Source organism: Tachypleus tridentatus, chromosome 2 (genome assembly GCF_004210375.1).
Source record: "Tachypleus tridentatus isolate NWPU-2018 chromosome 2, ASM421037v1, whole genome shotgun sequence".
Lineage (NCBI taxonomy): Eukaryota > Metazoa > Arthropoda > Merostomata > Xiphosura > Limulidae > Tachypleus > Tachypleus tridentatus.
This window is the reverse complement of record NC_134826.1, coordinates 77797443-77814986: the sequence shown is the minus strand read 5'-3', so window position 1 is coordinate 77814986 and position 17544 is coordinate 77797443. Positions and strand designations below refer to the sequence as shown.

The 17544-nt window shown below is 32.3% G+C and overlaps 1 protein-coding gene across 2 annotated transcripts in view; it reads right to left on the bottom strand.

Moving 5' to 3' along the window:
- The window catches only part of LOC143244291 (sodium-dependent noradrenaline transporter-like), a 101386-nt gene that overhangs the window by 25952 nt on the left and 57890 nt on the right, over positions 1-17544 (bottom strand). For both annotated transcript variants that reach the window (XM_076488678.1, XM_076488679.1), the window contains 6 exons: positions 16046-16166; positions 13967-14090; positions 9553-9687; positions 7548-7776; positions 5597-5844; positions 2045-2144 (listed from right to left, as the gene is read on the bottom strand). In XM_076488678.1, coding sequence (XP_076344793.1) covers positions 2045-2144; positions 5597-5844; positions 7548-7776; positions 9553-9687; positions 13967-14090; positions 16046-16166 — 957 coding nt within the window. The remainder of the gene's footprint in view (positions 1-2044; positions 2145-5596; positions 5845-7547; positions 7777-9552; positions 9688-13966; positions 14091-16045; positions 16167-17544) is intronic.

Sequence of the window (17544 nt, the reverse complement as noted above, 5' to 3'; positions counted from 1 at the left end):
ACAATATTTTCTTGACTGAACAAGCTCATCATAAAACAACAATATTTTCTTGACTGAAGCTAGCTCATCATAGAACAACAATATTTTGTTGACGGAACCAAGCTCATCATACAACAACAATATTTTGTTGACTGAACAAGCTCATCATAAAACAACAATATTTTCTTGACTGAACCTAGCTCATCATAGAACAACAATATTTTGTTGACGGAACCAAGCTCATCATACAACAACAATATTTTGTTGACTGAACAAGCTCATCATAAAACAACAATATTTTCTTGACTGAACCTAGCTCATCATAGAACAACAATATTTTGTTGACGGAACCAAGCTCATCATACAACAACAATATTTTGTTGACTGAACAAGCTCATCATAAAACAACAATATTTTCTTGACTGAACCTAGCTCATCATAGAACAACAATATTTTGTTGACGGAACCAAGCTCATCATACAACAACAATATTTTGTTGACTGAACAAGCTCATCATAAAACAACAATATTTTCTTGACTGAACCTAGCTCATCATACAACAACAATATTTTGTTGACTGAACAAGCTCATCATAAAACAACAATATTTTCTTGACTGAACCTAGCTCATCATAGAACAACAATATTTTGTTGACGGAACCAAGCTCATCATACAACAACAATATTTTGTTGACTGAACAAGCTCATCATAAAACAACAATATTTTCTTGACTGAACCAAGCTCATCATAGAACAACAATATTTTGTTGACGGAACCAAGCTCATCATACAACAACAATATTTTGTTGACTGAACAAGCTCATCATAAAACAACAATATTTTCTTGACTGAACCTAGCTCATCATAGAACAACAATATTTTGTTGACGGAACCAAGCTCATCATACAACAACAATATTTTGTTGACTGAACAAGCTCATCATAAAACAACAATATTTTGTTGACGGAACCAAGCTCATCATACAACAACAATATTTTGTTGACTGAACAAGCTCATCATAAAACAACAATATTTTCTTGACTGAACCTAGCTCATCATAGAACAACAATATTTTGTTGACGGAACCAAGCTCATCATACAACAACAATATTTTGTTGACTGAACAAACTCATCATAAAACAACAATATTTTCTTGACTGAACCTAGCTCATCATAGAACAACAATATTTTGTTGACGGAACCAAGCTCATCATACAACAACAATATTTTGTTGACTGAACAAGCTCATCATAAAACAACAATATTTTCTTGACTGAACCAAGCTCATCATAGAACAACAATATTTTGTTGACGGAACCAAGCTCATCATACAACAACAATATTTTGTTGACTGAACAAGCTCATCATAAAACAACAATATTTTCTTGACTGAACCTAGCTCATCATAGAACAACAATATTTTGTTGACGGAACCAAGCTCATCATACAACAACAATATTTTGTTGACTGAACAAGCTCATCATAAAACAACAATATTTTCTTGACTGAACCTAGCTCATCATAGAACAACAATATTTTGTTAACTGAACCAAGCTCATCATAGAACAACAATATTTTGTTGACGGAACCAAGCTCATCATACAACAACAATATTTTGTTGACTGAACAAGCTCATCATAAAACAACAATATTTTCTTGACTGAACCTAGCTCATCATAGAACAACAATATTTTGTTGACGGAACCAAGCTCACCATACAACAACAATATTTTGTTAACTGAACCAAGCTCATCATAGAACAACAATATTTTGTTAACTGAACCAAGCTCATCATAGAACAACAATATTTTGTTGACGGAACCAAGCTCATCATACAACAACAATATTTTGTTAACTGAACCAAGCTCATCATAGAACAACAATATTTTATTAACTGAATCAAGCTCATCATAGAACAACAATATTTTGTTGACGGAACCAAGCTCATCATAAAACAACAATATTTTCTTGACTGAACCTAGCTCATCATACAACAACAACTATTTTCTTGACTGAACCTAGATCATCATAAAACAACAATATTTTATTGACTGAACCAAGCTTACCATACAACAGCATCAAGCCCCAGCATTCCAGTAGTCCTATCACCAGGTTTGTCCATCCAATAGCGTATGTGTCCACAATTGTCAAAAGCAACGTACCTTCCTAATAGTACAGAAAACAGTACATTTATTACTCTAAGAAATAGCATTATTACACTAAAAGCAGAAAACAATACGGCTGTTTTGTGCAAGTATCACTAAGATGAGTTGAAAACAGAAAATGAGCCTTCTTTGTGTAAATAATTTCGGTCAGGTGAATTTGTCAAAATTAATAATGAATTTCTTTTGGCGTAAAACTATTAATTTCAATAATGATTACTGCTGAATTAATTTAAACCAATATATTCTAAATTTTATTGTAAATACATTACTTGGAGATCACCGTTTTGTGATGGTGAAATACAAAGCTATTGCTATAAAGAATATTTTTTTGATATTGCACTGGAAGTTTTGCCAAGTATCAAATATTTACTAATTGTCTTCAGTCTTGTGGACACGAAATGTCACAAAACAATGCTCGAAACGCTAATAAATAAATAAATGTATTATGAATTTTTAAAAGTACGTAAAACCTAACACTCTATAACTGCCTACAGATTAAAGCAGATTGCAAACTGTACGTTTTCATTTGTTCTAAGCAGAACGGTATTTTTACTTCTTCAAGTATTTGCGAAGCGTTAATTAGTTCAAAACAGATTACAATATTATACATATATTAAATATTTTTTTTATTTCTGTCTAGTATTTACCTACACTAACAGATGACGCATTTCATTCTAGAATACTGGGTAACGACTTAAATATTTTCATCACTGCTAAACTCACGACGTAGCTCATTGAAACTGTATTTCAAAGTAATATAATAATAAAGTCAGAAAACTTAGCAATCATGTTGATAATACAAATGCCGGGCATGGCCAGGTGGTTGGAGGCGTTCGACTCGTAATCTTAGGGTCGCGGTTTCGAATACCCGTCATACCAAACATGTTCGCCCTTTCAGCCATGGAGACGTTATAATGTGACGGTCAATCCCACTATTCATTGGTAAAAGAGAAGCCCAAGAGTTGGCGGTGGGTGATGATGACTAGCTGCCTTCCCTCTAGTTTAACACTACAAATTTAGGGACGGCTAGCGCAGATACTCCTCGTGTAGCTTTGCGCAAAATTAAATAAAACAATGATATTACCAAAGATAATGAATAAACTTTCACTACAGACCTCTTAACGGTTTAAGTAAGGGCTACATGAGCTTTTAAATACTCAAAAAAGAAAAAGAATTCTACAGATAACGATTAATAAAACGTGTGGTAAAAATTTGCATCGTTAATTTCAACCGAACAACAGTATACTTATTGTACATTTTTATTTAAACTATTTTTTTGTTTTGATTTTCGTGCAAAGCTACACGAGGGCTATCTGCGCTAGCCCTTTCTAATTTAGCAGTTAAAAGCTGGAAGGAAGGCAGCTAATCATCACTACCCACCGTCAACTGTTGGGCTACTCTTTTACCAACGAATAGTGGGATTGACCGTCACATTATAACGTCCCTACGGCTGGGAGGGTGAGCATGTTTGGTGCGACTAGGATTCGAACCCGCGCTCCTCGGATTAGGAGTCGAACGCCTTAACCCACGTGGCCATGCTGGGGCTGTAGTTAAATGTTAGGTTATTACTTAGTATAGGTATAAAGGTGTTCCTTTATATAAGTTTAATTTTGGTTTGACTTGTTGCATGAATAGGGTTTTGCGTTTGTTTATATTTATTTCCTTACTGTATCTGGGTGTTTTCTATGGTTGTGTTGTGTTTAATTAAAATAAAGTATCTGCAAATCAAATAAAGTTTTAATACCCAAACCATATTTCAAGTGGGTTTCTCATCAAGAATATCGTTTCATTTACAACCTTTTATACTATTTTAAATTATAAAGGCATGGATTGTTTCTTTGTTAATCTAATGCATTACCAATTTGCTTACGTTTAACGAGTTTATGAATTTAAAATCACAGGTAGATGGATTTAACCGATAATTTTGGTATTCAGTACTTTCGATGATTCAGCAACAATATGTCAATGATCTTGAAATTTTTCACCTGATAAATTTCGGTTTCTTAAACTTTTTTTAAAAGTAAGTATTGTGATTTCGCCCTTGAGGAACAGCTCTTCATGGGCCTGGAAAGCTTGAGGGTTAATAAAATTGTATATTTTAGCATTTGTACTTCAGCCTGTGTTTCTTTTTACACTATTACATACAGGTTTACATTACGTTAAAACAATATTTATCGATATATGATGAGCTGAAGTTGGCGACATCAAAATTGCACGAAAAGCAAACATCCAATACTGACAATACAGTCAACATATTCAGGCTCGTACTCAGAATGGAAGCAATCTTACACGAAATTTAGCAGAACAATTCCATGGCTATTCACATAAAATCTCTAAGCATTCAGTGAAACGTTAGCAAATTATCATTTTTATGTAACGCTAACTGCATGGGGAGCTAGAGTGAAATTAGCATAAATATATTTTATTATAGTAAAGTAATATATTATATACATGAAGAGTATATATAGTTAGTAAATACTAATTTAAACAACTTTGTAAAACAATAGTACATTAACTATTTCAGTCATTGGCTATCATATACGTACATGTATGCACTACAAAAACATGTTAGCAAGCTTCATTTTTCCGGGGGTTACTTTTTGATATTGTGAGTGCGTAGTTTAGAATTATTTCATTATTATTATTTGTTTTTGTTTCATAAGCTTACAGCGAAATCGATTGGGTATTTTGCACCTAAAACCCAGGCACACATATTGTTGAAATACTTCGAATGTCTATGACCTATTTAAAAGGTAATTATTTTTCAATGAAAGTCAATTTATGTAGCTATAGATACATAAAATATGTGATATTCTTGTAGACAGTTTAGTTTATAGTCAAGGCTTGTTAAACATATGTTTTCATGAAACCTCAAGTACGAAATCACTATTTACTGAAGTGTGTGTGTGTTATGATTCAATATCCTGCTAACTTGTGTCCACATTTGTTTGCTAGGTTATTTAAATATTACTGTGTAAAGTTAATTTTTCTGAGCATCTTATAAGAATAATATTATTATTTTTCGAAGATTATCAAACGCAAGCTTATTTAAAAGTACTTCCGAGACACTAGATTACAAGCAAATCTTTCTTCTTCGAAAGCCTAAATACTACTTTTTAGACGTACGTAATGCGAGCAGCAGCAGCAGAAGTACTATGGACCTATAAGAATGCTTTCTTATTTCATACAGCTAAAGTTGTTTCTATAGAATTTTATTCTTAAATTTGCATTTACAGTGACGTTAAATGTATAAATACCAATGACATTTCTGCTGTACTAGTTCATTAGTAAATAATTGGTGACTTAAGACTCCAGTTTCAGAAAGGCTAGATTACTGTACACACCTTCAGCAATAGCTATGATCCTAACTTTACCCCTAGAAATTTAATGTTATTCACTTTTAAGGAAAAAAAAAAACATTCTAGTTAAAAAAAAAAAGAATTTAATACTTACCAGAGAAGTAAACAGTATTCCACCGCAGAATAAGACAAGACAGATAATAAATAAGTAGATGGAACGGTGATTCTGGGTTTGTTTGTAAGGAAGATGTTCTAGAGCAGCAGCTGCTAGTGTAAGAATCATAGTATTCTGTATCTTCAAGCTTAAGCTTATGACGAACGAAAACAGCACAAAAGACCATAGAACTGACCATGAAAGGAACGTCAGTCCTGCCGACATCGTGACAAACCATACTCCAAGGCCTAATTGGATGAAAAACAAAAAATGCTTTCATGGCAGTGATGAAGTTTGTCTGAAATCTTATTGACACAAACACACACACAGATAAAATAAATCAGACTTTTAGAGATAAAAAATCACCTTTAAAACCTATGGTAATAATTTATTAACTCTTTATAGAATAAATTCAAATTTCATTTAACAACTAAAGAAGTAAGTGATTTTTCCAGACAAGCGTGCAGGAAAGACGAAGAAGTTTATCGCTCTAATGGTTTTACAGAAGTCTTCTGTCTATGGTCTCAATGATTCGTTTCCTGTACCAAAATGGACACAGATGTATGTATATGTATATATTCTAATTTGGGCATATAGATAGCTTTGAGGGTAGGTTGACGGAAATTCTAATGAACAATGAAATCGATTCAGGTATATGTACGCCCCACGCTTAGTTTTGCTGGTGCAAAAACATATAGCTGATAAAAAGGAAACAAACAAGTATAATTTTACTTTATTTTATAAACACAAGTATGGATCGAAAGATGCGCAACTCAGCTGGTTATAGTAACATTATATACTAACATAGAAAGGTTTAATGCTACAAAACGAGAAAGTTAAAATTATAAAACTGAATTAATTAAAATTTAAATAAAATTCTCTACTTTGGCTCAGACTAACATAATTGCAGTTAATTTATGCAATATCAGGAAATGATCTTCTAATAAGTCATGTTCACATAAGAACGGTGGTTATTATGCTTAAACTGTGTAAAGGTATTTGTCAGCATTATCTTTCAGTTTCCTCTTAGCTGTGTATCCGACTTAAGCCTGACTTAATTAACTGCTAACTCCTTAGCTAATATTTTTACCAACGAACAGTGGGATTGACAGTCACATTAAAACATTCCAATCCCACGGCTATTAGGGCGAGCCTGTTTAATGTGACGGGGGATTCGAACCCGTGACATTTATATTGGGAGTCAAAGGCTTATTCACCTGAACACCTATGGATAAAATATGAATAAATACTTCTGTCTTTTAAATTTGTATATTATTTACAAACAAGTGAACAACAAAAATATTAACCTACCTCCTTCAAAGGAATATATTCAGTTTTTACTTTAAGCCTTTATATGAAAGATGTCCGAGTTAAGTTTGTCAGTCTCATTCACAACACGTGTTAAATATTTGTTTATACAAATAAAAAACCTAACGCACCTAAAGTAAAAGTTTTTGTAATTTTGTGAATCTTAATAATTTATTGCTGAAATTTATATAGCTTATCGTATTTTTTGTTTTTATTTTCCTTTTCAGAATTAAACTTAAAACAAGCAAAAATTGTTTAAATGTCACTAAAATGACAATACCAGTAAACTAAATGGAATAATTAACAGCTTGGTCTTTCTTTTAGGATATTTTTATAGTTATAATTTGTATGATGCGTCTTTTCTCTAAATTACTTCCTGAACCAGCTTTGTAGATTTTAATGCAAACTGTTTTTACTGATTGATTTTACTCAGAGTGACTGGATTTTTGTTGGGACTTCTGTTGTATAAATTGTAAATTAACACTATAACAATAACTATATTACAGTTTTTCAATGTGAGATCAAAATTCGTATCATAACTGTTATTTAAAAGTTATGCTTGTTAAAAACAAGTCTACACTGTAAATCCAAAATCTGAATCATTTTAGGTTTTAATCCTGTATTATCCATAATTTCAACTCACCGTTGTTTAATACATGGACATTTGAAACTTCGATGACCGACGCCAAATGGCCAAGACAAGCAAACACCACCAATCCACTGAAGATGGACATAACGATATAGATTATCCCCACTACAAGGATGTCTACTGTCAACAAGACTGGCAGATTACTACTTTTACCAATGACCTTCCATATACCAGTTCCTAGACCCAGACTAAGAACAACTTGGGTCGCAGCATCTTGCCATATCTGATAAAAGTTAAGATATGTGATTAAAATTGTCAGTAACACTAACATTTTAAATTTATTTTTGGTAAAATATCCCAGTTGTATGATAACATTCGTGCAGAGAGGTATTCACGAGCTATAATAATGATAAAAAAATTAGTGAACAGACCTTATTTTTCCACCACAAGTGGTCACCTGCGCGATGGCCCTGGTTATGGACTGTTGATACTCAGTACAGTATCTACGGCTGAAAGGTTTTGCACAATATACCGAGTTCAGTGCTATCTTCTGACTTTTTAAATGCTGTGAATCATATGCAGGTGAAGTTTTTACGAAAGCATATTTGTTAAACACAGAAGTATATTTCTGAATCTATAGCATTAAAAACGGCATTATCTGACGTACTCGAATGTGACGAAATAGAATCATAACTTATAATTATACAACTTTTACATATTGTGACTCCTCATAATATGCAACAGCAATGTCACATCAACCTTATAGTGTGTTCACCTTGGCATTTTGCTAGTTTCTATATGTTTAACCTACCATAATAGCTGTAACCTGGAATCACCATAATTTTTTTGGAAAACCTTCTCGCGACATATCGTACCATTTTTTAAATGTCACATCATTGACTTTTGTATACTTTTAAGAAGACAAATGACATGTGATGGGCTCGTGAACGCAGTTTTTGTTTCACTATTTTGAGTCTTGATTCGGAGTGAATTATCTTACACAATTTATGAACTGGTGTGAAACACGCTGGTTGACTTTTTTTTTTTACTATATTCAGTAGGGAGATTGGTAGTTAGTTGTAGAGCATGTGTATTTTTTTTGTCAAAAATCACGCTTTCCCTTGTTTTACTAATGTTATTTAACGATACAACTCCTTTTCTTAGAAGCACTATAATATCATGCCTTGCATACTTTTCTGTCCCCCAGTAGCTCAGCGGTATGTCTGCGGACTTACAACGCTAAAAACCGGGTTTCAATACCAGTGGTGGGCAGAGCACAGATAGCCCATTGTGTAGCTTTGTGCTTAATTCAAAACAACAACAACAGCATACTTTTCTAATCGTCGCATAGGAAAAACTTGTATTAGAACATCTAGTAGTACAACGGTTTAAGTAGGGACTACTTTTAGGAACGGTATGCACTTGCAATTTACCATATTTCAATTGATTTGCAACAAGAGAGTCAGGGCTCTTAACTTGTGTAACTGAACGCCATGGGGAGGGCGTGGATCAAACTGTAACTATAGATCGTCAATATCCCTATAACTTCACTTGTGCAATAAGAATGTCTATATCTACTTAAGTTTACATTTTACGAATCAAATATTATATTTTATTAAGTACTTATAGTTTGTTTTCCATATTGTTGAAATATTTACTGTAGTTTATTACAAGTAAAATGGTTTTATTACAAGTAACATAAGAAACTTGTATACAGTGCAAAAGTGGCTCGAAACGAAGATGCAAGCTTGGTAAGTTGCAGAATCACGGCAAATACACTTGAAAGCAGAAATCTCTTGCGTATTAATAACTTAGAAAAGATAGCAAATGGTGAAGAAAATTATATATTGTGTATTGTTACAAAATGTACTTTACTGAAATACAGAAATCTAGGTATTATTTAGAAAACAGTACGTTTCAGTTGTAAATAACACATAAATTACATATTTCGTGTTGTATGTGAAACACACTCTAATTATGCATTAGAGAGAGCCCTTTGAAACTTTATATAACATACACCCTACCAAACAAATAATTGTGTGAAGGTAATAAGTCTTACCATTCCATTAACGAGATCTTTCCACTCAAACTCCAGGTAGGTTGACAACCCATTTCTGACACCTTGATCGTCACTAACAGTGCCCAAAATCGTCACAAGAATAAGGACGATGCACAAACTCGGAATAATTGAAGCCTAAAATAGTAAACATGATGACTATTAACCGTATTCACATTAATGAAGTAATATTTCAATGATCTTAAATATCATTTTCTAAGATAGTACGAAATTTTCGCCAATGGTTTAAATACTCCTGAATTTTAATTACACAAACAAATGGTGATATCGTTTACACTGTTAGGTTTACAAAAGTCAATTTTGTTTGCCTATATCATTTTTATTAATCATTCTCAATTAACAGAACTGATTCTATGAAGTTAAGTTATATGCAAAAACATATCTATGTTAAAGTGAAGGTCGTTAGTAGAAGTGACATACCATAAATTTTCATCCTGAAATTAAACATTAATTTCAATCGTGTATCCCGAAGCGAAGAGTAATTGAACAAGGTAAGGATACAAACCCACAAACTTCTAGTTTAATATTTTAACTTAAGCGATTTTATGATTAGATTTTACCCCTTCCCTTCAGAATGTGTAATGAAAAAGTCTTTAATATGTTGATTGATGTAATATATAGTGTAGGTAAGCTTACAAATAAGAAAACTTTCAAATATGTCTTATAAAGTTGTACAGCCACATCACATAAATATCTAATCATTGTAGTTTGTTTTAAATGCGACAGGTAACGAAAACAACAACAATAATCATTAAGCACTCTTGAATGGTCTTCCTGCAAAGTTTTGTGGTGGAATATTTTAAAAACTTAATGATTCCAGTCTTAATAGGAAGGATAGCTGTAATGTATAAAAGAATTGTGTTACTTATTTCTGGATCACAGTAGATGGAACGACAATTTTATGTGGTAGAATATTAATTAATGTCTTTCAATGTAGAAAATATTTACTATAAAATGCAGTAACCGGTTAAACGGTTGATAGTTCTAATAATTGCATGCTTCAAAATGGACTTCACTTAAACGTCTAGATTCCCCTTCTCTGATAGTTCTAGTATTACTAAACACAAATCATGTTACTAGGCTTATCAAAGGGCGTGATTGTATAATGAGTGAATCACCAGAAAATGATGAAAATGAACGTGTCTCAAACGGTTTTGTTTTTGAATTTCGCACAAAGCTGCACGAGAGCTATCTGTGCTAGCCGTCCCTAATTTAGCAGTGTAAGGCTAGAGGGAAGGCAGCTAGTCATCACCACCCACCGCCAACTCTTGGGCTACTCTTTTACCAACGAATAGTGGGATTGACCGTCACATTATAACGCCCCCCACGGCTGGGAGGGTGAGCATGTTTGGCGCGACGCGGATGCGAATCCGCGACCCTTAGATTACAAGTCGCACGCCTTAACGCGCTTGGCCATGCCGGGCCAAGTCTCAAACGGTATAACAGCAATCAGTCTTCAAATTAATAATTTAATCTAATTTGCATAACACAGTATTTTCAATTATCAGTGTTGAAAAAGTTTTTGCATTACAGTTATAGTTTTGCTTTACAAGTAAAACATTAAATATGTTTTACAAAAGCAGATATTGTTACTAAGAATAATGTTTGTATGGGCGGATGTTGTTACCAGATGAGCTCGTTGTAGAGTGTCTCAATATGTTCTTAACGACTATATTTTCTATGGATTATATTTATACGAAATAATTTAAACTCTTAAAAAACAAGCATTTTTCTCTAAAACTACAAATCCCTATTCTTAACTTTAGGTCTACAGTATTTATCAATTTTAATGGAGTCAAAATAGGGGTTTGTAGTTCCTGAAAATAATCTAGATACTATTTATAGTTTAGTTTGTTTACGTCCCCGGTCGTGGGCTTGAAAATGCATTTTGATTCAGTTTGTTTCTACACTTTTTAATGATCTGTACTTCTCTTTATACATTAACAATTTGTAATTATCGTAAGTAGTTTATGGGGATTAAATTTCAAGTTATACATATGTGTTCAGATGAATACTACATGTGTTTACAAAGTTTGCCGCTGTTTCTTTTTTGTATAAATATGTGTTCAACAAGCGAAGCATGAATATCAATAAAATAAATCGACACTCATAATAGAAAAAAAAATCTGTCGTCTATTGTTAAAAACTTCACTGAAATAGTCGCAGAAAAGCACATAGAGACAGAATACAATAGGAAACTCGAGAAATAACGAATCCTCAATGCGGCAGCTGATAATTAAGTTACACAACTTATTTTCTAACTAGTGCATTGGATATTTTCAATGACGGAAAATAAAGGACAAAGAGAATTTCTTTGGGGAGAAAAGAGAAAGGTGCTTGAATTAATATTAAATCTGCCCTATGGCAGGATCAATACTGCATTCAGTACTATTGTCATATATTTCAGTAAAATATTTGTAGCTGTTTATATTCTTTAGCGGCTCTAAAGAGTGTAATCAATAATAAGGCTGGAGATAAATATATATTCTGTTTACTCTAATAAAACGAAGCTTTCCAATTAGTATAAAATGGAGTATTTCCGATTTATAAAGGTACTTAAATGGCTTCTACATTTCTGTGATGCTTGAATGGCTTCGAAGAGCTTATGATTGTAATGAAGAATAACTTAGAAAAGTTTAGAGGGTGGAAATCTTGAATTTTAAGAACCAACTTAAAATAGTTCTACAACCTTCGCAAAAGTTTGTTTAGTTGTTAATCATTGATATTGGCGCAGTATACCTAGTCCTTTTTGTTGCAGCATTTAGTGCTTGAAGAGCTTCGAAGAGAAACGTGGCCAGTAGCTAAGAAAAGAAAAAAACTGGTAAAATCTCTCCTACTGTTTCAAGAATCAACAAACAACCAAGTCCTCTCTTAAAACTTGTACAATATAGTCAATAACATTGAACATAAATGTTTTGTAACACACACACACTAATTTGTAATGAAATGTACGAAGGCATAAGAAGGTATCGAAAATAAAGATTTTTACAGTTTGTTCCGTTTACTTTGTTTTTTTGTTCTCGAACAAATAACTTCAGCTATGTACCATGAACAATTCTATGTTCAATTTAGCCAAAGAATTGTATTAAATAAAATGTTTCTTCATACTTATGAATCAGATAATTATCAGATCAAAATAAGGACATAAACTCCAGTAAATACATTTTTTGGTTTATTTTTGACGTTTCCTACCTACTTGTCCTTTACATAAACTTATTTTCGATTATAGGGTGTGGTTAAAGTTTACGAATGTCTAACATCGAAATAACCAACAAACTTCAGAAGTGTATTACTAGATTTCATTCATATTTCAGATATTTTAAAGAGGTTTATTTGTGAATAGTAAATTACAGTGGTATCTCGAATACCTGACCGTTGTCAAAGTCATAATTTAGTTCCGTTCATTTCTTTTTACATTTATTACTTCAGAAAACTTACTTTATTATGGATCAAAACAAAAGTCAAGGTCCCGATGTTTGTCTGCACTTTAAAGAAGTATAAATTCTGAGAAGGCTTAAAGAAAAACAAGACAATAAAGTAGAAGTCCTGGAGCTGGTTTTACGTAGTAAAATTGCAAAATTTCAAATATAAGAATAAGTTCGTTTTTTTGTTAAGCGCAATAGTCCATCTGTGGTGTGCCGAACACAAGCATTGAAACTCGGATCCGTTTTAATAAGTCTGCAGCTTTACCCACTGAGCAACTGTGGGAACTGAAAATAAGCAAAATAAACTCTATCCCATTAAATTTGAATAACGATTGGCTACGACGGTTTGTATAAGGATGATATCAAAGTAAAGATATGCAGAGTAGTTTTAATTAAGATGTGTAACCCAATTCAGCACTATGACTAAATTATAAATCTCTAAAATAATAGTAAATATTCGGAGTTTTGCAAGTAAATTATTTTAAATGTCGAAAAAATCGAAATATTTAAACTTTTAGTTGAAGCAACAATTTTGTTTTTATTGTTAGGTACCAGGCTGAAATGTTCCATTAACCAGTTTAAATTGTTTAATTTGACACATACATCATGCATGTTTTGTTGTTCTTCAATAGAAGGGCTTATCTTTAGATTAAAGTCACAGTAAGTTACCTGGTGTGTTCAATATGGGGAAATGTATGCCGGAGTTTAGCTTTTTATGTCTGTAAACTCAGTGCTGACCCACCAAAGGACCCCAATGAAAGGGATTAATCCCATACTTTAAATATTATGGCGAAATTTTATAATGCGATATCTCAGGGAAAGAAACAGGCTAGGTATTTTGGTCATTAGTCTTTCGTTAAATGTATTTTCTATTATTTTCATCTTCTATGATGATTGTTAATTGTTTGAGCAATACTAAAAAAAATGGTTTGATTTTTTCTAACCATATCACTTAAACCTTCTAAACATACCTTATGTTGTCGAAGTTTACCATTTTTAGTGCTGAAGAAGATAATAATCCAACCACAAAATAGACACAGTATTAGTTGCCAAGAGAAAGACTGAAAAGATTCTGCTGAGCTGCCGAAACTCTTGCTGAAAGCAAGTTTAACAAATGAGAAAACGCTTTGAAAAAACCAAAAACAATATCAAAAGCTACACAATCAAAATCAATTTTGCAATACTGCACACGAAAGTTACAAGATTTCTTTATGGACTAGCCACAGATATTACTACGTATTAAATAATAAAAAAGTAGGCTTAGATATTCTATACAAATACTATTGAAATGCTGTACACGTTTGTATTTCACTTATGCCCATGTTCTCTCAAAATGGTTAAGATGCAATCGTTAACTAAAAATAAACCAATATTTAAAATCCTTTTAACACATTAATTATTTGTAAATAAGATAGTTGTTTTGTAGCTTATCAATTTAAGACACTAATGCTTATCTTATTATTAAGAATTGTTACATATAATTATGTAAATAGCTTTTGTAGTAAATTTGGAATTAATTATGTTACGTGGTTGGAATATTAGTTATTTTTAGTATTTATGTAATACAAGTTTTGAATAAATTTAGGCGCTATTATGTTTAAGACAGACTTTATATGGAGGTTTTTTTTTAATTATTATTCATAAAGCAGTTTGGTTGCTGAAAATCTCGACCTCTTTAGGTCTCTGTGGTAAGTGTCTTCCATATAGCATATAATCGATTTATTGTGGATCCTGTGAGAAACCGAAACATCGTTACTAAGATTCATGGGCATGATCATGAACTTGACAAAACTCCTGCTAATATGTAGTATAAGAATGTAGGAGTTGTTACCAATGAATGCTGATACGATACCAACTGTCGATGCTGAGTTGCTACCAGTGAATGTTAGTAAGATACAAACTGTCGATGTTGAGTTGTTACCAATGAACGTTAAGAAGATAAACTGTAGATACTGGGCTGTTACCAGTGAATTTTACTGTACATAATTACTGTTGAAAAACTAAGTTAATATCTAAATTCAAGGCTTGTCTCTTATGACGAGTGAAATTTTCTCCAGTTGTGTAGACTTGATCCTAATAACTGGACTGAAGATCAGATACTGGATGATCACAGATACTGGTTGAAATATGGAAATGAACAAGTTTGTAAACCAGAAAAAAAATACCTTAATCATATTCTGTAAGTAATACCAGTAAAATTTAGAACTGCTTGAACTGAAATGCTTGTCAGAAGACAACAAGTTTAGAAGCAAGCGTCCTCTTTTGTTAGTTTCTGGTTTCATCCAGGAAGACAAATAAAGGGGTAGTTTTTGTCACTATTTTCTTTCCTTTCATATTACACTTTTTTCTTTCCCACTTGCGTGAGAGGGAGAGAATCTTATACTATGAAACAGGTAATAAACAATTAATGACGTAAACTTTCAAATTAAGAAAGAGTTAATGGGATTTTACAGGAAACTTGACAAGTTTACTGTAACATTGACTCTATACAGTTGGTAGAAGTAAAGTTCCAATAAAGAGTCTTATGACTCTAGAATAAGGTTGGAATTTAGAAAGAATGTCATTCCCAGAATGATATTTCTCGTAAAAGCTTAAGTTAATCTGTAACATATCTTACTAAATACGTTTTAACATCTATTATTTTGTGGAGAACAAAACACGAACGTTTGAAAGTATCTGGGAAAAAAAAATTACAAACCACATAAACCCAAAATTATTCTTGTCATACTGCAATAGAATGTATTATTTCTATTTGATCAGCATCTGAGTAATTGGCGTTACCCTTACATTCATGTTTTAATTAAAATTAAAACAATAATTAATATATTTTCATTAAAGGTAACTCATATAACACTACACTCATTTACATGTCACAGAAATTATGGTATTTTTATATTTTTTTCCAGATTATAAATATTTGACTATCAATAAAAAAATATCTATCGCTGAGTAATGAAAATGAGCACAAACGGTGTAAAACAATGATTCGCTTAGGGTTAAACAACAATAAAACTGCTGCTTCGATAAAACAACAGAAACATTAAACTTACTTGAAATAATAATCACTTGGTAGCCATACTAATTTATCAGATTTGCTTTCATTGTACCTATTTCTAACATATGATTTGATGTTTGTTGAACAAGACTCGTTATTTGGAGTAAGCTGACAGCCTGAAATACAATAGCAAGGCTATATTAAAAAAATTTCGGTAACTTCATCTAAAACTGTTTATGTATGTAAACATCGTTTATAATACTACCAATCCTAATTGTCTTGAAAACCTTAATTTGTTACATATGATATATTACAAACTAACAAAATACAAACATTCCTTCAAGATAGTCATTACATAATAACAAAATTGTATTCTTCTTTTATCACACATCTGTTATTTTTCCATACATGTCACGTAACAACGTGGAAGAAGGGTGTTAATTTTTCATTTTGTTTCTGAAGAAAAACATTGTTAATCGTAAAATGTTTATTTTATACACGCAACTGTGTTACACTAAATATATCTATAGTTTAAACTGCTGAAGTTTTATATTGTATTTTCGAAACACTAATTGCAAATAGGATTTGTTTGTTTCTGAATTTCGCGCAAAGCTACACAAGGGCTGTCTGCGCTAGCCATCCCTAATTTAGTAGTGTAAGACTAGAGGGAAGGCAGCTAGTCATCACTACCCTCCGCCAACTTTTGGGCTATTCTTCTACCAACGAATAGTGGAATTGGCCGTACCTTTATAATGTCCCCACGGTTGTAAGAGCGAGCATGTTTGGTGTGACGGGGATTCTTGCAAATGTTGTTTCTTGTTTGTTTCGGTTGCGCTGAAGTGTCAATATGCATCGGATAGATGTTAAGTGAAATAAATAATCTAATTGTGAACTTGTAGCACACTGCCTCCACCATTAACCAAAATTTAAATTAAAGTAAGGCACTACAAGTTAGGAAGATGGAGTAGGATATTAAATATATTTATTTTGTTTTGGAAATTATTGATAAAAATATATTACAACATACAGCCTTTCTTCTTTTTCATATGTTTATAATACCTCTTCGTATGGCTGGACATCGGATTACTGTCAGATGATTGGTGTAACCATATGACAACATTTTAAATATCAAATAGATAAAGAGATTACTGTAGCATACATGTCAGAACTGAAATAATTGATAGTCATCGCTACATTTCAACACGGAAAAAACAACGTGGAATAACGTTATAATGTGTTAAAATTCAGTAGTAGCACATACATTTAGGGAGAAGTAATGTATGTATGGACCCTAATAAGACAGGGAAAATGTCACATGCCACTCCACTTTAAATGTTTTATCGTCTCGCTTCGTTCGCCAGTTCCTTCTCATCCTTTCTATCCCTGTACATTTTATACAAAGTTAGGCGCCCATGAATAAACACAAAACCACCTACAATGCAGAAGTTCAATTATTAGCAATCACATTATTAGATTCTAAAAAAGTACAAGTTTTTTATTTCAACCTTATGATCTAACAGTTACTACCAAATGACTAGAGACAGTGTTATCGAA